Source organism: Xenopus laevis, chromosome 7L (genome assembly GCF_017654675.1).
Source record: "Xenopus laevis strain J_2021 chromosome 7L, Xenopus_laevis_v10.1, whole genome shotgun sequence".
NCBI lineage: Eukaryota > Metazoa > Chordata > Amphibia > Anura > Pipidae > Xenopus > Xenopus laevis.
Genome location: NC_054383.1, coordinates 3,942,964 through 3,964,674, shown reverse-complemented (window position 1 = coordinate 3,964,674; position 21,711 = coordinate 3,942,964). Strand labels below are relative to the sequence as shown.

At 41.8% G+C, this 21,711-nt stretch overlaps 1 protein-coding gene across 5 annotated transcripts in view; it reads right to left on the bottom strand.

The window, feature by feature from the left end:
- Positions 1-21,711, bottom strand: part of LOC108695700 (shootin-1) — a 66,727-nt gene that overhangs the window by 17,818 nt on the left and 27,198 nt on the right. For 2 of the 5 annotated variants that reach the window (XM_041570146.1, XM_041570149.1), the window contains exons 5-14: positions 17,343-17,505; positions 16,206-16,303; positions 13,842-13,923; positions 10,370-10,464; positions 10,035-10,181; positions 9,296-9,449; positions 8,715-8,814; positions 7,064-7,146; positions 4,027-4,133; positions 1,244-1,297 (exon numbers count right to left, since the gene is read on the bottom strand). In XM_041570146.1, coding sequence (XP_041426080.1) covers positions 1,244-1,297; positions 4,027-4,133; positions 7,064-7,146; positions 8,715-8,814; positions 9,296-9,449; positions 10,035-10,181; positions 10,370-10,464; positions 13,842-13,923; positions 16,206-16,303; positions 17,343-17,505 — 1,083 coding nt within the window. The remainder of the gene's footprint in view (positions 1-1,243; positions 1,298-4,026; positions 4,134-7,063; positions 7,147-8,714; positions 8,815-9,295; positions 9,450-10,034; positions 10,182-10,369; positions 10,465-13,841; positions 13,924-16,205; positions 16,304-17,342; positions 17,506-21,711) is intronic. The other 3 variants (XM_041570147.1, XR_005962687.1, XM_041570148.1) reach the window with 3 other exon arrangements.

Below are 21,711 nucleotides of genomic sequence, written 5' to 3'. Positions count from 1 at the left end.
GATGAAAAAGCCGGACTCCTAGCTGAATCCAGAACTGAATCCTGGATTGGTGCATGCCAGTGGAAGATAGGTTTCCCTGAATTTGAAGCTGTGTGGATAACGGGTTCCTGGAGAGCGGATCCCATACAGAGTTCAGCTGCAAGTGCATTGGCCTCTCAAGCTACACCCAAAATTCCAGGCTGAAGCTCTCTCTCTCTCTCTCTCTTTCTCTCTCTCTCTCTCTCTCTCTCTCTCTCTCTCTCAGGGGCAAATTCACTAAGATTCGTAGTTGCGCCAGCGTCCGCTTCGCTGCACTTCGCCAGGCGAATTTTCGCCAGCGCTACGCAAATTCACTAAAATCCGAAGTTGCGCTCAGGGGAAACGAAAGGTTGCGAAGTTGCACTAGCGTTAATTCGCCAGGCAAAGCGAAGTTTCGCTAGCGATGCTTAATTTGCATACGGCGCCAAATTGAATTTACAATGGAGGAATATGTAGCAGAACTACACAAGCCTGGGAAACCTTCAAAACAGCAAATAAAATTTTTATTTTGCCCTACACATGTGCCCACTGTATAGTTAAGTTGCCATGAGTTAGGAAATGCAGGGGGGAAGGAGGGGAGCCCCAAAAAAAATTTCGATCTTTTTCAGCCTATCACCCATAAAAAAAAGAAAAAAATGCCAGCGTTTTTTGGGACTTTGAAAAAATGTCAACTTTTTTTTTAAGCAATCCCTATCTACTCTATTGCGCTTCGCCTGGTCTGAGGTGGCGAAGGAAGTCTGGCGTAAAAGGTAGCGTTCAGTACAATGCGCGAGTCAGTGAATTTGCGTAGTTACGTCCGTTGGGCAAATTCGCCAGGCGTAAGGGTGCGAAGTAACACTAGCGAATTTACGCCAGTGTCCGTTAGTGAATCGGCGAATTAATGAAAATGCGCTACGCTAGCGAATTAGCGCTTCGTTCTTTAGTGAATTTCCCCCCCCCCTCTCTCTCTCTCTATATACAGAGGCCAAAAAATGCAAAAGTTTGAATACACTCAATAGGAAATAGAATTCCTCTCATGCAGTGTAGCATAAATGTGATGTCACGTGCACTGTCTGTGTTTGTTGATGGAGTATGATACCCCCAGGCACAATCATGCAAGGATATGAGTTTGTTGCTGTTGAACATGCAGGGTATAATTCGGGCATGCGGTGCCGGCAGTATAAACATTCATTCATGCCCATAATTGCAATGGTTCATATACAAAGTGCATGCACAGTGTCCTTACTTCCACGTCTCCTGCACTGACAGCAGGGGGTGCTGCTGCTCCCGCCGTCCCCTGCTGATGAAGGAAGGGCACAATCACGGCTCAGTCATTAACTCCGATTACGGCGGCAGCTAAAAGCTCAGTAATGGCACATTAGTCACATGGGGCTCAGTGTGAGCAAACGGGGACGTTCAGAGGCGTCGATCAACGTCGCGGCTAAAAGGATTGTCAGTTACATTCGCCTTCTGCGCCGTCAATCATTTTTTATATTTTCATAACAGCAAATTGCTTCCTAATTGGCTCAAAGGCAGGATTCCGACTCGGTACAAATAGCCGCTTTCCAACTGCCTGTTTCAGACCAGAAAAGCGCAGCCTTCTCATGTCACCTTAGGGGCATATAAAGACTTAAATGATACCTCCGCCAATTATTGTGCTGCTTTTTTCTTAAAGGGATACTGTCATGGGAAAAAACTTTTTTTTCAAAACACATCAGTTAATAGTGCTGCTCCAGCAGAATTCTGCACTGAAATCCATTTCTCAAAAGAGCAAACAGATTTTTTTATATTCAATTTTGAAATCTGACATGGGGCTAGACATATTGTCAGTTTCCCAGCTGCCCTAAGTCATGTGACTTGTGCCTGCACTTTAGGAGAGAAATGCTTTCTGGCTGCTGTTTTTCCTTCTCAATGTAACTGAATGTGTCTCAGTGGGACATGGGTTTTACTATTGAGTGTTGTTCTTAGATCTACCAGGCAGCTGTTATCTTGTGTTAGGGAGCTGCTATCTGGTTACCTTCCCATTGTTCTGTTGTTAAGTTTATCAGAGCACACGTCACATGACCAGGGGCAGCTGGGAAATTGACAAAATGTCTAGCCCCATGTCAGATTTCAAAATTGAATATAAAAAAATCTGTTTGCTCTTTTGAGAAATGGATTTCAGTGCAGAATTCTGCTGGAGCAGCACTATTAACTGATTCATTTTGAAAAAAAATTTTTTCCCCATGACAGTATCCCTTTAAGTTTCTAACGGAGGTGGTTTCCCTAAGCTTTACATCGAGGCTGTGAAATGGCTGAAGTCTTGTAGTATCACTAGGAAACATTTGGCGACTTTAGTGGCTTCGCTAGAGTCTCGGCGGGGGGGGTTACATATTATTCTGATGGTTTCCCTGTAATAGAAATAATCTGAGAGCACTTTTCTCCCCCCCGTGATTTAATCAGTGGGACCTGGATTTTACTATTGAGTGTTGTTCTTAGAGTTGGATCTTTGAAAAAAAACCTCCAAATTCAAGTTGGGAATAATCCAAACTCAAATTCGAGATTTATCATACCTCGGGAACAACTCGAATTCGATAGAACGCCACCTAAAAGCTGCCGAGTTCATGTAGAAGTCAATGGCAGAGGTCCAGTGACCCATCGGAAGATGTTAATGGCCTTCCTGACATTCAAGTCTTTTTGGTTCGAGTTTTGGGGTCAGTAATATTAGTTCAAGCTTTAGACGTTTATTTTTTTTTAAATAACATACTATTCGAGTCTGAGTTAAAAAAAACCTCTTACTCGATCTACGATAAATATGCCCCTTAAAGGGGTGGTTCACCTTTAAGTTAACTTTTAGGGGCAAATTCACTAAGAATCGAAGTTGCGCCAGGCGCAACTTCGCCGCACTTCGCCAGTTGAATTTTCGCCAGCGCTACGCAAATTCACTAAAATGCGAAGTTGCGCACAGGGGTAGCGAAAGGTTGCGGAGTTGCGCTAGCGTTGTTTTGCTATATAAAGCGAAGTTGCGCTAGCGAAGGCTAATTTGCATACGGCGCCAAATTCAAATTTCAATGGAGGAACACGTATCAGCACTACAAATGCCAAGAAAACCTTCAAATCAGCCAATAAAAATTTTATTTTGCCCTACACATGTGCCCACTGTCTAGGTAAGTTGCCATGAGTCAGGAAATGTAGGGGGGAGGAAGGGGAGCCCCAAAAAATTTTCGATCTTTTTCAGCCTATCAGCCATCATGTAGAAAACACGCCAGCGTTTTTTGGGACTTAGAAAAAATTTTTTTAAACAATCCCTATCTACTCTATTGCGCTTTGCCAGGTCTGAGGTGGCGAAGGAAGTCTAGCGTAAAAGGTAGCGTTCGCTACACTGCGCAAGTTAGTGAATTTGCGTAGTTTCGTCGCTAGCGAAGATTCGCCTGGCGTAAGGTTGCGAAGTAACACTAGCGAAACTACGCCAGCGTTCGTTAGTGAATTTGCGCAGTACCGTATATGGCCAACGCTAGCGAATTAACGCTAGCGTTCGGCGCTTCGCGCTTTAGTGAATTTGCCCCTTAGTATGTTATAGAATGGCTAATTCTAAACAACTTTTCAGTTGCACATCAGTTTTTCTTTTTTTATAGTTTTTGATTTATTTTCCTTCTTCTTCTGACTCTCTCCAACTTTTAAATAGGGTCACGGACGCCATTTATATAACACATGCTCTGTAAGGCTACACATGTATTGTTGCTGTTACTTTCTATTACTCCTCCTTCTATTCAGGCCTCTCCTATTCATATTCCAGTTTCTTATTCAAATCAATGCATGGTTGCTAGGGGAATTTGGACCCTAGCAACCAGATGGTTGAAATTACAAACTGAACAGCTGCTCAATAAAAATCTAAATAATTTAAAAACCACAAATAATAAAAAATGAAAACCAATTGCAAATAGCTTCTGAATACCACTCTCTACATCATACTAACAATTAATTTAAAGGTGAACAACGCCTTCAAATTCTGCTTTAGGAATACATTAGAGGCTTGATTGGGATTCTGACCTTACTCTTTATTCGGCTGGCAGAGTTCACAGGCCGCAGGGGAACCCCTCTCTTGATGCGATCCATCATCTCTTCCACTGCCTGTCGTTTCAGATCACCCACGTTCTCTGCGGGGTAAAACAAACACTTTGAGGACCCTCCACAAGCAGGTATCAAATCAAGAGGTGCCCTCTAATCGCAATAACCATTCCATAATCCTGCTATAAGCTTAAAGGGATACTGTCATGGGAAAACATGTTTTTTTTCAAAACACATCAGTTAATAGTGCTGCTCCAGCAGAATTCTACACTGAATCTGTTTCTCAAAAGAGCAAACAGTTTTTTTTATATTCAATTTTGAAATCTGACATGGGGCTAGACATATTGTCAGTTTCCCAGCTGCCCCTGGTCATGTGATTTGTGCTCTGATAAACTTCAGTCACTCTTTACTGCTGTACTGCAAATTAGAGTGATATCACCTCTCTCCCTCCCTTCCCCCCCCCAGCAGCCAAACAACAGAACAATGGGAAGGTAACCAGATAGCAGCTCCCTAACACAAGATAACAGCTGCCTGGTAGATCTAAGAACAACACTCAATAGTAAAAACCCAGGTCCCACTGAGACTCCTTCAGTTACATTGAGAAGGAAAAACATCAGCCTGCCAGAAAGCATTTCTCTCCTAAAGTGCAGGCACAAGTCACATGACTGGTGGCAGCTGGGAAATTGACAATATGTCTAGCCCCATGTCAGATTTCAAAATTGAATATAAAAAAATCTGTTTGCTCTTTTGAGAAATGGATTTCAGTGCAGAATTCTGCTGGAGCAGCACTATTAACTGATTCATTTTGAAAAAAAATTTTTTTCCCATGACAGTATCCCTTTAAGTAGGAGAAATAACAGCCTGCCAGAAAGCAGTTCCATCCTAAAGTGCAGGCACAAGTCACATGACTGGGGTCAGGTGGGAAACTAACAATATGTCTAGCCCCATGTCAGATTTCAAAATTGAATATAAAAAAAAATTCTGGATTTCAGTGCAGAATTCTGCTAAAGCAAGGCACTATTAACTGATGCGTTTTGAAAAAAACATGTTTTCCCATGACACTATCCCTTTAAACGAAAGGAATTATTATGGCGGCTCTTCCCTATATGTACGAGTGCAAATGAAAAGCTTTATTCGAAGGCTGAACAATAAATGGTTATTACTCGTGAGAGCACTGACCCCCTCAGACATACAATAAGGAGTTGAAGGTCACCAATCGTATATACGGCAAGAAAGTGGGACGTATATTGCAGCACTAATGGCACAGCCAGACGGAGATCTCGGTCTATTAACCCAGAATGCAATACAGTCGCCCCTTTATCAAGGAATCCGAACGCTGTCTCCCCAAGATGTAATCTCTTGCACTCAAGTCCATTTCTATGTGAAAGTTCAGTTCCCTGGTACCGCCTTTAGGCTTTAAGTGCATTAAGCCATTAGCAACCAAAAACAAACCTGCCTTTTTATTCTCTGCGCCCAAAACCCCCAGCGCCATTTGTACTGAACATTCCGTGAGCCGGGGGCCCTGCGCTCGGAGAATAAAGAACAACCTGACGCTTCGGGTTCCCTGAGGAAACGGACTTCGTCTTTACCAACCGACAAAGACAGGAATGAGTCAGGGAATATGAATAGCCGGTCGGATTTGTGCCCTTAGCTTTTACTGTTTCACTTCAATCACCCAGGGCGACCTACTGCCGAGGGGCTGAATAAGCTTCACTTGTAAAGAACGAAGAAATCGTTTAGAAAAACTCATTGTCGTTGGTTTTATCATTTAAAGGGATCCTGTCATCGGAAAACATGTTTTTTTCAAAAAACATCAGTTACTAGAGCTGCTCCAGCAGAATTCTGCACTGAAATCCCTTTCTCAAAAGAGCAAACAGATTTTTTTATATTCAATTTTGAAATCTGACATGGGGCTAGACATTTTGTCAATTTCCCAGCTGCCCCCAGTCATGTGACTTGTGCCTGCACTTTAGGAGAGAAATGCTTTCTGGCAGGCTGCTGTTTTTCCTTCTCAATGTAACTGAATGTGTCTCAGTGGGACCTGGATTTTACTATTGAGTGTTGTTCTTAGATCTACCAGTCAGCTGTTATCTTGTGTTAGGGAGCTGCTATCTGGTTACCTTCCCATTGTTCTGTTGTTAGGCTGCTGGGGGGGAGAAGGGAGGGGGGTGATATCACTCCAACTTGCAGTACAGCAGTAAAGAGTGATTGAAGTTTATCAGAGCACAAGTCACATGACAAGGGGCAGCTGGGAAATTGACAATATGTCTAGCCCCATGTCAGATTTCAAAATTGAATATAAAAAAATCTGTTTGCTCTTTTGAGAAATGGATTTCAGTGCAGAATTCTGCTGGAACAGCACTATTAACTGATGCGTTTTGAAAAAAATTGTTTTTCCCATGACAGTGTCCCTTTAAAATATAAATTTATGTTGTTTTTTGTAGTTTTTATTATTAAAAGAGTATGCTACAAATGGTTTCTTGTTGCACACAGGATTCCCTAGGAAACTTGAGATTTCTTTATGACCTTCTTCTTCCTCATATTAATGAGCTTTTCATTTATTGTGTCTGAGAGCACAGGCAGCACAGAGAGGTAAGAGAGGCTTTTGGTTTTCAGGATTCGGTTAGGGATTTGGCATTTTTCAGCAGGATTCGGATTGGGCCGAACCAAATCCTAATTTGCATATGTAAATTAGGGGCGGTAGGGAAATCATGACTTTTCATCACAAAAGAATTTTTTCCACTTTTTTCTTTCCTGCCCCTAATTTGCATATGCAAATTAGGATTGGGTCGAATCTTTCTCCAAGGATTCAGCTGAATCCCAAATAGCGGATTGGGGGCATCCCTACTTTTGGTGCAATTATATTTCCTCTTCCCTCCCACAGTGACTGTGCAGAATTCAAGCTTCCCCAAAAGGATGGACACACAATTCCTATAGTCCTGCCAATATCCCAGGGCTTCCTGCAATGTTGGCCCCTGGAACTGTTTTGAACAAATGCAGCCCCCCACCCTTTCCTCACCAGACTCAGAAACTGGTGCAAGTTCTCGTTTGGCCGCACTAGACGTCGCACTGGGCTTCTTCCGAATCATGGACATTAAGGATCTGCATTCAAAAAAAAATCACACAAGTTAGTTCAGCAGTGGCCACCAGGCTACTATTCCAAGGCCAAGTTGGCATGTTCATTTCTTAAAGGGGAAATTGATTTGCATTGTCAGTTGTTCTCCAGGTCTGATAAACAACAATAACATTTTCTTTCAATCTCCCCCTAACTGACCTTCAGACTGGGCCCCCTTAGCTCATAACAAGGTTACAGATATATAGAAACATTGGGGTGTCACCCTGCTATAGTTCCAGGGGTACCCAGGGTACAAATAAGCACTCACCCCAAATCTCCCCCTAACTGACCTTCAGACTGGGCCCCCTTAGCTCATAACAAGGTTACAGATATATAGAAACATTGGGGTGTCACCCTGCTATAGTTCCAGGGGTACCCAGGTACAAATAAGCACTCACCCCAAATCTCCCCCTAACTGACCTTCAGACTGGGCCCCCTTAGCTCATAACAAGGTTACGGATATATAGAAACATTGGGGTAACAGTCACCCTGCTATAGTTCCAGGGGTACCCAGGGTACAAATAAGCACTCACCCCCAAATCTCCCCCTAACTGACCTTCAGACTGGGCCCCCTTAGCTTATAACAAGGTTACAGATATATAGAAACATTGGGGTGTCACCCTGCTATAGTTCCAGGGGTACCCAGGGCACAAATAAACACTCACCCCAAATCTCCCCCTAACTGACCTTCAGACTGGGCCCCCTTAGCTCATAACAAGGTTACAGATATATAGAAACATTGGGGTGTCACCCTGCTATAGTTCCAGGGGTACCCAGGGTACAAATAAGCACTCACCCCCAAATCTCCCCCTAACTGACCTTCAGACTGGGCCCCCTTAGCTTATAACAAGGTTACAGATATATAGAAACATTGGGGTGTCACCCTGCTATAGTTCCAGGGGTACCCAGGGTACAAATAATCACTCACCCCAAATCTCCCCCTAACTGACCTTCAGACTGGGCCCCCTTAGCTCATAACAAGGTTACAGATATATAGAAACATTGGGGTGTCACCCTGCTATAGTTCCAGGGGTACCCAGGGCACAAATAAGCACTCACCCCAAATCTCCCCCTAACTGACCTTCAGACTGGGCCCCCTTAGCTCATAACAAGGTTACGGATATATAGAAACATTGGGGTAACAGTCACCCTGCTATAGTTCCAGGGGTACCCAGGGTACAAATAAGCACTCACCCCCAAATCTCCCCCTAACTGACCTTCAGACTGGGCCCCCTTAGCTTATAACAAGGTTACAGATATATAGAAACATTGGGGTGTCACCCTGCTATAGTTCCAGGGGTACCCAGGGCACAAATAAACACTCACCCCAAATCTCCCCCTAACTGACCTTCAGACTGGGCCCCCTTAGCTCATAACAAGGTTACAGATATATAGAAACATTGGGGTGTCACCCTGCTATAGTTCCAGGGGTACCCAGGGTACAAATAATCACTCACCCCAAATCTAAACCTTAATGGGACACAGACACAAACACATAACAGCAATGTCTCAGTTTAGGACTAGGGGGGCAAATGTGTTTGATTTTCATTCTTACCTTATAGGATTGGGTGGGGGTGGAGGAGGGGGCGGTGGAGGTGGTGGTGGGGGCGGGGCTGGTTTTTCGGATTGCTGTAGTCGTTTCTGGAGCTCATCCACTGTGCAGGGGGAAATATGTATTAATAACTGTATTTTTTTTTTTTTGTATTAAATCAGCAGCAATTAAATATCATGTCCACATGTGATTGTGCCGTTACTATGGAGCAATAGAAACGTATCCTTTATTTGGCCACTGGTACAGTATTTGATTGGGATTGGTCCAATTGGGTTTAATAATGAGCGTATAATTCGATACAGTAAAGCCCCATACATTCACCTGCAGGGGCCCTTTATGAAATACAATTACTAGAAATCTTTCTTTTGGCTCCAGACACTGGAAAGTGCAATGGACCCGACTAAATGAGTCTGGGAAGGAAAATACCGGCAGCCACAGGCACGAGTGGGAGACGGCCGACCTCATAGAGCCAGACATTACTAGACGATTGCACTTAAGATAAGAGCCAGTAAAGGGGAGTGTCCAGGTCAGAGTCAAACAATAAGACATTACTAGACGATTGTACTTGATATAAGAGTCTGTACCCGAGTGCTTCAGGTCCTTCACAGCTGACTCTGAACTCTGCCACTTGGCCTCTAATTCTCTTTTCTCCTCCTCTATCAGTTCCAGCTGCTTCTTCAGACTCTGCACTTCTTTTCTCAGCCGGGCCTCCTCCAGCTCCTCTTCCAGCTCCTTCACCTGCAGGTTTATCATTAACAAAATATTTGCTACTAATCACAATATTAATTAATCATCATCATCATCACAGCCTTAACCTGTACGATGATGGCATCAGGGATACATTTTGCAGTTATTGTCTAGGTTCTTGGGTGCTCTTTGTAAAAGTCCAGATGCTCTCTGAGTTCTATGGTCACTTACCCTAGCAACCATGCCATGGCATTAATGACAGAAAACAGATAACTAGACCAGATCCTTCAGAACTAAGGTGCCATTATGTGACTTCATTCCCAGTCTCAGATCTTATACCTTTCAGGTGCATAGTTCTTGTCTTGGGCCCCAGTCTCCTACAGTTGCTTTTACTTTTCTTGCCTTTATATGTAAAATATGCAGAGGATGCCCCTTGGGACTTACATAAAGAACGCAAGACTTGGGCTCAATGAGTATCAGAAGTCATTCATAGGAGTCAGGGGAATACTTGGCCTCTGGAGCCCATCCTGGTGAGTCCCATTACGACACTGAGGCTTCACCTCCAGGTAGAACAAGATGGCCGGTAGCCTGCAGAGTCTGCAGCCCTAGTAGAGACCATATGAGCTTCCATCTTACCTTTAGCTGATGCTGAATCTTGCTCTCCTCTAATAGATGAGTGAGTCTGGAATTCTCCTCGAGGGCTTTCAGCAACTGGGCGTCGGGGGCGCAGTTCTGCAGGAGGAGCTGACTCTGTCGCTTCAGCTTGTTTTGCTCAATGTACATCTACAATAACACAACAGAGTATTACTATATTAGTTACTACTATACATTGGCCAAAAATCTTGACTTGCTGCTCATCTGGCCACTGGACTTTAGCACATAAGCCTTGGCACAACCAGTTGCTTCCCATTTCTGTTTGGGGACGTACATCCCCACCTACTCCCAACTCCATTCCAGAATCCAGTACCTACCTCATGGGCGATCGATTCTGCCTTCTGCCGCAAGTCCTTCTCCATGTCTAAACTGCTCTGTAACTCTTCATATTCTTCCACAGCCAATAAGGACACTGGTAAGAGAAACCCAAATGAATTCCTACCCAGCGGCTCTTGTTCTTTATTTTTTTATCTCAATCTACATTTTATTTCATTGGGTTGTACATAAGAATATCTAATGGATATCAGCGATGGGTAACCAGTGCCCCTTCTACCAGCCCCACAATTTCACTACTGGTTTATTATCTTCTCCTAGTTGTACAGGACTATGGGATAAACACAATTTGTGCCGTATTGCGGCATTGGTCGCCCATAATGACTGAAATCCATAACTCCAGCAGTCGTGCCGTTACTTTGCTACATCTCCCGCTGACAGTTGCACAATGGGGTCAATACAGGAGCATGTGTAGACTTTACTATCTGCCTGTAGAAGATATGGGGGTGACACATAAGTCAGGATTAATGAGTAGAATGTTTATAAAAAGAGAAAGGGTAAAAGAGGGGGCAGCCTGTACTTTGTATAACAAATGGCGTAACCTCTGGCAAGAGCAGTAAATCCATTATTAAAGGCGGTGCTGTTTGTGCAGCAAACGTAAGCGCTTGTTAGTATAAATACCCTACAATTAGCATAAGTTTCTAATCCCATTAAAGGGTGATCCAGTTTAAACTCTTGCTGCAAACAGACACCCCCCGTTCCCGGGCAGCGAGGAGCACAACACAATAATTATAATCAGGAGCATTGGAACTGCCCGGCACTTCTCTCTCCCCGCACCCACACTATATTAATATTCATGGGCTTCTCTTTTCAATGGGGGTTTAATTGCTAATCAAAAGCAGAGCAATTAGCCCAGGCTGCCATTCACATTTCCTTGTTGGCAAACACACGTCCTAGCGGCCACCTCTCCCCCCGGTGTTTAGCTGGCGTGTAATGGAGGTGGCAGTTGGTGGGATGGCAGTAAGAGAGTTATTGGAGACATGCCCTGTCTCTACCTTGGCAACTCAATGGTATAAATTATATAATGTTGTGCCAGTGTTTCTGATACAAAGTGTCTATTAAATGCTGCGTCGGGCAATTGAATGGAGTTAAACAAACATACTGGGGGGGGTGTAATTGCGCCCGCGCATTGTCTCTCTGCCTGACTAAATGCGACGTATGAAGCGATGCAGCTGCACATTCCCCCACTACCTGGAGATATGGCAAAGAATAGAAACCCACCCAACAAAGTCTCCTCTTTATGGCCTCACAGCTGCCACTGGGCTTATTAGATACAGCTATGGAATCTGTTACCCAAAATACTCAGGAACTGGGGTTTTCTGGATAAGGGATCTTTCTATAAAATGGATCATCTTGCTTTAATTCATTAAACATTAAATAAACCCAAGAGGATAGTTTTGCCTCCAATAAGGATTAATTATTAGGGATGCACCGAATCCACTCTTAAAGGGATACTGTCATGGGAAAAAAAATTTTTTTCAAAATGAATCAGTTAATAGTGCTGTTCCAGCAGAATTCTGCACTGAAATCCATTTCTCAAAAGAGCAAACAGATTTTTTTATATTTAATTTTGAAATCTGACATGGGGCTAGACATTTTGTCAATTTCCCAGCTGCCCCAAGTCATGTGACTTGTGCTCTGATAAACTTCAATCACTCTTTACTGCTGTACTGCAAGTTGGAGTGATATCACCCCCTCCCTTTTCCCCCCCAGCAGCCAAACAACAGAACAATGGGAAGGTAACCAGATAGCAGCTCCCTAACACAAGATAACAGCTGCCTGGTAGATCTAAGAACAACACTCAATAGTAAAATCCAGGTCCCACTGAGACACATTCAGTTACATTGAGAAGGAAAAACAGCAGTCTGCCAGAAAGCATTTCTCTCCTAAAGTGCAGGCACAAGTCACATGACCAGGGGCAGCTGGGAAATTGACAAAATGTCTAGCCCCATGTCAGATTTTAAAATTGAATATAAAAAAATCTGTTTGCTCTTTTGAAAAATGGATTTCAGTGCAAAATTCTGCTGGAGCAGCACTATTAACTGATGCGTTTTGGGGAAAAAAAAATTTCCCATGACAGTATCCCTTTAAGTATTCAGTCGAATCCTTTGGGCCGAATACCGAACTCTTAATTGCGTATGCAAATTAGGAACGTCAAAGGGAAAAAGCGGAAACACATTTTTTTACTTTCTTGTTTTATGACAAAAGTCACGTGATTTCCTTTCCTATCACTTTACATATGCAAATTGGGATTCCCATTTGGTTCAACCAAGCACAAGATTCGGCTTAATCCGTATCTTGCTGAAAATGGCTGAATCCCGGATTCAGTGCATCCCTATTAATTATACAGGTATGGGATCCATTATCTGGAAATCTGTCATCTAGAATGGCTGTCTCTCATAGACCCCATTTTATCCAAATTTTCAAAAATGATTTCCCTTTTCTCTATAATTATAATAATAATGATAATAATAATAATAATAATAAAACAGTCGCTTGTACTTGATCCCAACTAAGATATAATTAATCCTTATTGGAGGCAAAACCAGTCTATTGGGTTTATTTAAAGTTTACATGATTTTCTAGTAGACTTAAGGTATGAAGATCCAAATTATGGAAAGATCCGTTATCTGGAAAACTCAGGTCCTTAGCATTCTGGATAACAGGTCCCTTTTTTGGGATCAAGTACAAGGTGCAGTTTTATTATTACAGATTTAAAAAAAAAAAACGTGAATTATTTTAATTATAATAGAGTCTGGAAGCCCATCTACCTATCCCATTAAATATGGAGGTACCAACCTGGAGGGACACATTTGTTGGGTGTTAGATGAATCTTATAGGGGGCTCCTTTCCTAGCAGATGAATTAGAGCTCACTCAAATAACTGATTCCAGTACAAACAAAATCAACAAAATAACTGCCTTTTGCACAAATTCTGCATGTAGAGAGACATGATGTCTGGTGAGTTTAATAGAGTGAGCTCTAATACATCTTCTAGGCAAAAGGAGCCCCCCTATAAGATATATTGGATCTAACTGTCAGTGAATATCTGACACCCAACTGCTGCATGAACAGAGAATGAAGAGAAACAGATGCTGAGAGAGGAATAGTGAAGAGAAACTTGATTATTTCAGAAATAGTACAGAATTTTTTTAATGATTGTATTAAGAAAGTTTCTTATTTCAGTATGCTGAAGCTTATATTAAATTTAGATTTTTGCAATAGTTCCCCTTTAACAGCCAGAGTGGCAGTAATATAAAGATTTCAAAGAGGCCATGCAGAGGGGTTTACATGCCCTTTAAACACCCTATTCCTATAGTCGCCCTGAATTTCAGGCTTATATTAGGCAACGTCCCATGCCTGTGTCCCACCCCTCTCTGCACATTCTGTGGCACATTCCCACCCAACGCCCCATTCACTGTGAGTCAAACCAATAACAAGGGGGTGACGTTTGTACCTCGGTTGCATTTATCTAGGAGTTTGCGCTGTTCAAAGACCTGTTTTGCCAGCATGACATTTTCTTTCTTTGTGCTGTTTACCTAAAAAAATACAAAGGGAAAGCAACTAAGGACCTGCAGACAATAAAACAAATATGATGGTTAATATAGAAGTGAATTATGATTAAATCAGCATCCGGCGGAATCTACTCATTGTTCTCTACAGAGAATTCAACATAAAATACCAGGGCAACTGCCATCACGAAAAAAGGCTGAATATAATCTAAAGAGAATAGAGGTATGGGACCTGTTATCCAGAATGCTCGGGCCCTGGGGTTTTCCGGATAATAGATCTTTTCGTAATTTTGATCTTCATACCTTAAAGGGATACGGTCATGGGAAAAAACATTTTTTTCAAAATGAATCAGTTAATAGTGCTGCTCCAAAAAGAGCAAACAGATTTTTTTATATTCAATTTTGAAATCTGACATGGGGCTAGACATATTGTCAATTTCCCAGCTGCCCCAAGTCATGTGATAAACTTCAATCACTCTTTACTGCTGTACTGCAAGTTGGAGTGATATCACCCCCTCCCTCCCCACCCCCAGCAGCCAAATAAAAGAACAATGGGAAGGTAACCAGATAGCAGCTCCCTAACACAAGATAACAGCTGCCTGGTAGATCTAAGAACAACACTCAATAGTAAAATCCCATGTCCCACTGAGACACATTCAGTTACATTGAGAAGGAAAAACAACAGCCTGCCAGAAAGCATTTCTCTCCTAAAGTACAGGCACAAGTCACATGACCAGGGGCAGCTGAGAAATTGACAAAATGTCTAGCCCCATGTCAGATTTCAAAATTGAATATAAACAAATCTGTTTGCTCTTTTGAGAAATGGATTTCATTGCAGAATTCTGCTGGAGTAGCACTATTAACTGATTCATTTTGAAAAATTTTTTTCCCATGACAGTATCCCTTTAAGTCTACTAGATAATCATATAAACATGAAACAAACCCAATAGGCCGGTTTTGCCTCTAATAAGGATTAATTATATCTTAGTTCGGATCAAGTACAAGCGACTGTTTTATTATTACAGAGAAAAAGGAAATCATTTTTAAACATTTGGATTATTTGATTATAATGGAGTCTATGGGAGACGGCCTTTCCGTAATTTGGAGCTTTCTGGATAACGGGTTTCCAGATAATGGATCTCATACCTGTATTTATTTATTTTATGAACCACTTGTGCTCTAGTCCAACCCAGTGGTGTAACTACTAGGGATGCACCGAATCTACTATTTTGGATTCAACCAAACCCCCGAATCCTTCTCGAAAGATTCGGCTAAATACCGAACCAAATCCTAATTTGCACATGTAAATTAGGGGTGGGAAATGGAAAAATTTTTTACTTCCTTGTGTTGTGACACAAAGTCACGGGATTTCCCTCCCCGCCCCTAATTTGCATATGCAAATTAGGATTTGGTTCAGCCGGGCAGAAGAATTTATCCAAATCCGAATCCTGCTGAAAAAGGCCAAATCCTGGCCGAATCCTGGATTTGGTGCATCCCTAGTAAAGCAAGGAGACCCCTCGGTGGTGGGGATCCCTGGGCACAGGGTCTGCGTTCTCTATAGCCACAATGGATAGACGGTTTTAGTACATGTGGCAGTTGCATGTCCGCGATGGATGATTTCAGAAGTGCCGGGCCCCTCTGAACATTGATGTACTAGGGGGCCCATACCCAGGCTGTTAAAATCTGCCGACTGGCACATGGGACCCTCTGTCTCATTGGCTTTTCAAAGCTCAAGTGATTTTCAGCCAATCTGCGTATCAATGTATTGATGCATTCCTTTGCCGATGGGCCTGCGTAGGCCCCAGAATATGGAATCGTTTTGACCAATCTCCTGTTCTGGTCAGTCAATACTGGGGCACTCAAACCAGAGTCTGAAAGACCAATATTGACTTCCAACTCATACACTCCTGTCCATATTAGAAGCTTACAGGCCTGTGTTTGGTGCCAAAAGGTGCCCATCCCAACCCCTATCTGATTGGGTCTCCATGTCTCCACCACATAACATGTTTTTTGGCCCAGAGGTGACCATTAAAGCAAATCTACTCATCCAGGTTGTCATTCCAGCTTTGTGGTGGATAATAGACTTTTGGTGCCCCATACATGGAACAATCTTCTAAAACAACCCTATTTTACAACTAAATTGTCTTCTTTCTCATTTAAAAGCCCAGACTGAGACAATTTTTTACATTAATTACTAATACTACACTATTTTGTGCATATTTAGACTAACATAGAACATTGGAATCAAAGATATGACTGTCAGTGCACATACCTGTGCCAACCAGAAGCACATCCATTATATTTCTTACCTCCTCAATTAAACCCAAAAGCGTTGAGCGCAAGTTTTCCAGTTCTAGGGTCACTGATTTCTTCTCCTCTTGTCCAGTTATCACCTGCTCTTGCAGCTCTGTTTGTGGGAAATAATATAATGTCATGGAAGTGGGGGGCAGAGAATGGCCAATACAGATGAGCATGGTGAAAGAAAACGCCCTAATGTTTTGCATTTTCAACATAGTATATATATATATATATATTGCTCATAAAGCTACAGATATATAGATATATTGGGGTAACAATCACCCTGCTATAGTTCCAGGGGTACCCAGGGTACAAATAAACACTCACCCCAAATCTCCCCCTAACTGACCTTCAGACTGGGCCCCCTTAGCTCATAACAAGGTTACAGATATATAGAAACATTGGGGTGTCACCCTGCTATAGTTCCAGGGGTACCCAGGGTACAAATAATCACTCACCCCAAATCTCCCCCTAACTGACCTTCAGACTGGGCCCCCTTAGCTCATAACAAGGTTACAGATATATAGAAACATTGGGGTGTCACCCTGCTATAGTTCCAGGGGTACCCAGGGTACAAATAATCACTCACCCCAAATCTCCCCCTAACTGGCCTTCAGACTGGGCCCCCTTAGCTCATAACAAGGTTACAGATATATAGAAACATTGGGGTGTCACCCTGCTATAGTTCCAGGGGTACCCAGGGTACAAATAATCACTCACCCCAAATCTCCCTCTAACTGACCTTCAGACTGGGCCCCCTTAGCTCATAACAAGGTTACAGATATATAGAAACATTGGGGTGTCACCCTGCTATAGTTCCAGGGGTACCCAGGGTACAAATAAGCACTCACCCCAAATCTCCCCCTAACTGACCTTCAGACTGGGCCCCCTTAGCTCATAACAAGGTTACAGATATATAGAAACAATTGGGGTAACAGGCTGGGTTACTCATCCACAGCTTTGGGTCACCACAGGAATGCCAGTCCCATAGTTTCAGAACATCTAATGAATACATCAGACCAGTTAACTCTCCTGGTTGACCTCCAGATGACCAACCCACAAAGTCCCCCAGTTCCAATCACTCTTCATTAAGATTGCTGCTTGTAGTTAATCAGCAGGTTAATCTTTATGTTTTGCCTTCGTCCTACCTTTTATCCTTTGTTGGCAGCCCAGTGAGGTGCACACAGCCGCTTCTGCTTCGGTCGCTGGTTCTTCTTCATCTAAATTAATCTCCTTGGTGATGACGTCGGGGCCCAGTTTGGCCATACACAACATGCTAATCCTTTTCAGGGTCTTGTTCTCTTTGTTTAACTGGTGGAACAGAACAAATTGTTGTCAGATCGAAGAAAAAAAAAATCCACACTAGTAAATAGTAAACTTTTGGAGACTTTCCATGGAATTAAAGGGAACTCACGGCGCCATGCAAAGCAGAACTTTTAGGGTGAGTCAGGTGAGAAGAGAAAAGAGAGGTGAGAGTTGTTACTAAGAATTGGGAGGTAGGGGATGTAATGTGTCCTCTTTGTGTTGCTTTCTCCTTCGGCACATTTCCTATTGCAGCAGATGAGAGTGGGAGAGAATGTCTCGCATTCCCAGAGTTTGCCCCCCCCCCAGCGCTCATAAGTAAGTTCCCTGTTCTGTCTGCCCACAGTCTCTGTGCCCCATGACAAGTGCTGATTATTGCAGTCAAATGCCCAGATGAAAAACCTGTTAAGGTCGGGCAAGAAGGAAACATCTCTGATCCTTCTCATTAAAGGCCAGTGTGTAAGTGGCAGGAGAGGGCACAGGGCTGTCCCCGTGGCAGTGCCAGTCAAGTTCTGGCTCATTAAAATTCCTTTTACTCGCAGAAATTCAAATGTGTAAATTCACTGAAATGGTGATTGTAGCTTAGGAGCTGGGAATAAATCTGCCAGTGAAGAAGATGCCTCCAGTAGCTTCTTCTTGTCTGCTGATTCCCAGCCAATGCTCTGTTCTGCTGCCACTTATCTGAACTTAGGGACCCAGCCACAATATACATATATAATATAATATTCATGGAACACAACTGATTAGTCATTTCTAACAACCCCTACGCTTCTCAACAGCAGAAAGTGCACTGACACACAAAAGAAGCAGGAGCCTAAACTCTGGGATGGCAGTGGATGTGATCAACTTGGACTTTGCTAAAGCAAAACAGAAGGTTACTGGTTCAATTAAGGAATATTAGCCCGGAACATAGTATTTGTACTTGAATAGAGAACTGGCTGAAGGATATTTTACACAGAGTTGAGGGTGACTAGAGCATTGGAAGTGGAGTGCCTTGGTCCTTTACTTTTTAATTTGGAGGGGGCACTGTAAGTAGTGTCTTTTTTTTTGCTGATGATACTAAATTGGTCAAAACTAGAATTACGTGCAGGATGCTGCCAATTTGCATTGAAGAACTAGACAGCAAACTGGCAAATAAGGTTCAATGTTGATAAATGTGAGATTATGAACACTGGTAGAAATGGCATAGATGTGACATATACACTGAATGGCAGCGTGTTGGGGGTTTGATTTGGGGTATTTGTGGACAACAGACTGTGCAACTATAGGTAGTGTCACTCAGTGGCCAATAAAGAAAATAAAGTTCTGTTTTGCATAAAAAAGGCATTAACTCAGGGGATGAAAACATAATTCTGCCTCTTTATAGGTCCCTGGTGAGGCCTCATCTGGAGTATGGGGGCAGTTTTGGACTCCAGTCCTTAAAGGAGACATAAAGGATAAATGAAGAAACCCTAATTTGTAGGCAATTATAAGTAATATATGGTGTTGCTTTTACATGGTACTAAACCTTAATATTATCTTTAAACATAGCCCCTTTATTGGAGCTCCCTATAGATGTTCTCTGGTCCCTGTCTGTGTTTCAAATGAGGGGTGGGCGTGTCCTAACGGTCCCTGCCAGAAGCACAGTAGGAGGGGGACAGCCAATCACAGCCCTGCAGTCACACAAGCACAGACAGGCTTCAGTTCCCTATCAGGTCCTGCTAGCTGCTGATTGGTTCCTGTCCTACAGTGCAGTGAGCAGAGAGCACAGTCTGGGAATTCAGGGAGCAGCAAGTGGAAGAGAAGGGAGGGATTATTAGGGTTTTTGCAGAAATATTCAATAAATCAGCCTGAAACACTACTTTTTAAAGTACAATTCTTCTATATCTAAATGAGTATAATGGTACGTTCTTATTTTTTACACTAAATGTCCCCTTTAAGAAGGATATAATGATCTGAGAGAGCAGAGAGGGCTCAAATAGGAACAAACAAGAGGTCTCCCTTAAGGTTTTGAGAAGTTTGAGAATCTGTATTGAATAAGTCTCTCTCTGTCTATATATATATATATATATATATATATATATATATATATCTATGCTGGGGAAATTTGAAGAGGTTAAACTTGATTTAATGTTGTCTCCTTTTCAGTTACAATTAATTATGTAACAAGTTGCTTCAGTGTCAGTGTCTGTTTATCCAGAGGCAGATCAGGGAAACGAGCCGCTCAATTGGCTTCTGTTCCTCCTACACTATAAAACATGTGACCTGCCCCTCCCAACACACAAGCTGAACTTTAAAGGCTTCTCAACTCTAATTGGCTGCTCTTTATCATCTGTTTTATAAATAAATATTATTTATATTCGGTTCATTTTAGATTTGCCACAAGAAACATATTTCCCATTTTTCTTTCTATCTCTCTATCTATCTCTATCTAATCTTTTATATATCCATCCCATCTATCTCTCTATCTATCAATCTAAATCTATCATCTATCTATCCTTCTATCTATATCTATCTATCATCTATCTATCTATCTATCTATCTATCTATCTATCTATCTATCTATCTATCTATCTATCTATTTATCTATCTATCTATCTATCTATCTATCTATCAATTATCTATCTATCTATCTATATATCATCTATCTATCCATCCATCCATCCATCCATCCATTCATCTAATCTTAAAAAGTAGACTGGGAAATGTCCCTGGATTAATCGTCTATCTATCTATCTATCTATCTATCTATCTATCTATCTATCTATCTATATCTATCTATATATCTATCTATCTATCCTTCTATCTATATCTATCTATCTATCTATCTATCTATCTATCTATCTATCTATCTATCTATCTATCTATCTATCTATCTATCATCTGTTATCTATCCCTATCTATCCTTCTATATATCAATCTATCTATCATCTATATCTATCTATCTATCTATCTATCTATCTATCTATCTATCTATCTATCTATCTATCTATCTATCTATCTATCTATTATCTATCTATCTATCTATCTATCCCTATCCATCTATCCATCCATCTATCTATCTATCATCTATATCTATCATCTATATCTATCATCTATATCTATATCAATCTATCAATCAATCAATCTATCTATCATCTATCTATCTATCTATCTATCTATCTATCTATCTATCTATCTATCTATCATCTATCTATCTATTATCTATCTATCTATCTATCTATCTATCCATTGTCTATTTATCTATCTATCTACATATTTCTCATCTATCTCTCTATCACTATTTATCTATCTCTCCATATATTCATCTATATATCCATTTATGTCTATCCTATCTATCTATCTATCTATCTATCTATCTATCTATCCACTATCTATCTATCTATCTATCTATCTATCTATTTATCAATGTGTAAACAATATGGCAGCTGCGACCCACACACAGAAATACAATACACAGTGGGAATGTTCTGGGCACATCCGCCTCACACTATTCTATTGCTTATTTAATGGAGACTAAGAAGAGATCTGAGTTGCAGATGATTCTATTTCCCCTTTAAGGTATGACGGAGACAGAAGGAGCAGAAAAGGTCGGGGCTAATGCATCGGAGGCTTCTTGGAGTCGTGATTTCGGCTTTGTGCTTGGGGAGAGAGCGTGTCCAGCCTGGCTAATGAAATTGGGCAGAAAATTGCTGTAATCCATTTTGTGATGAAGTTGCCGAGACGCATTTTGCAGCAGCAGAAACACATAAGCCCCTGATAAAAACATTCTTTAATAATCCTCCTCCTCTGATGAGCTGGAGTGCAGCAAATTACACACTGAGTAAATTCATCAGACTGAAGTAATCAGAGATACGAGAGAGAAGGTCAGCGGCACCCGCGCGTCCCGCGTTCCCTTTTCATAAACAATCGCCTGCGAATTTACCTCTTTCTATTCAATCACAAACACTGAAATGCTCCTTTCTTCCCTTATTTATTTCTTTTACTAAACACATTTTATACTAAATTGCTCACCAGTCGTTGCACAGACGCCGAGGCCGAATCCGATAACGGCGACGTAAAAACACCACAAACAAGGACGTCCGTTGCTTTATTTATTTTTTTTTCTACAGAACGTAATTAATTTGTTCCACAAAACAATGGCCTGGAAGCTCCATATCCTGTTATATCTGTTTGTACATTTTTTGTCTTTTTAAAGGGGGTGTTCACCTTTAAATGAACTGTTAGTAGGATGTA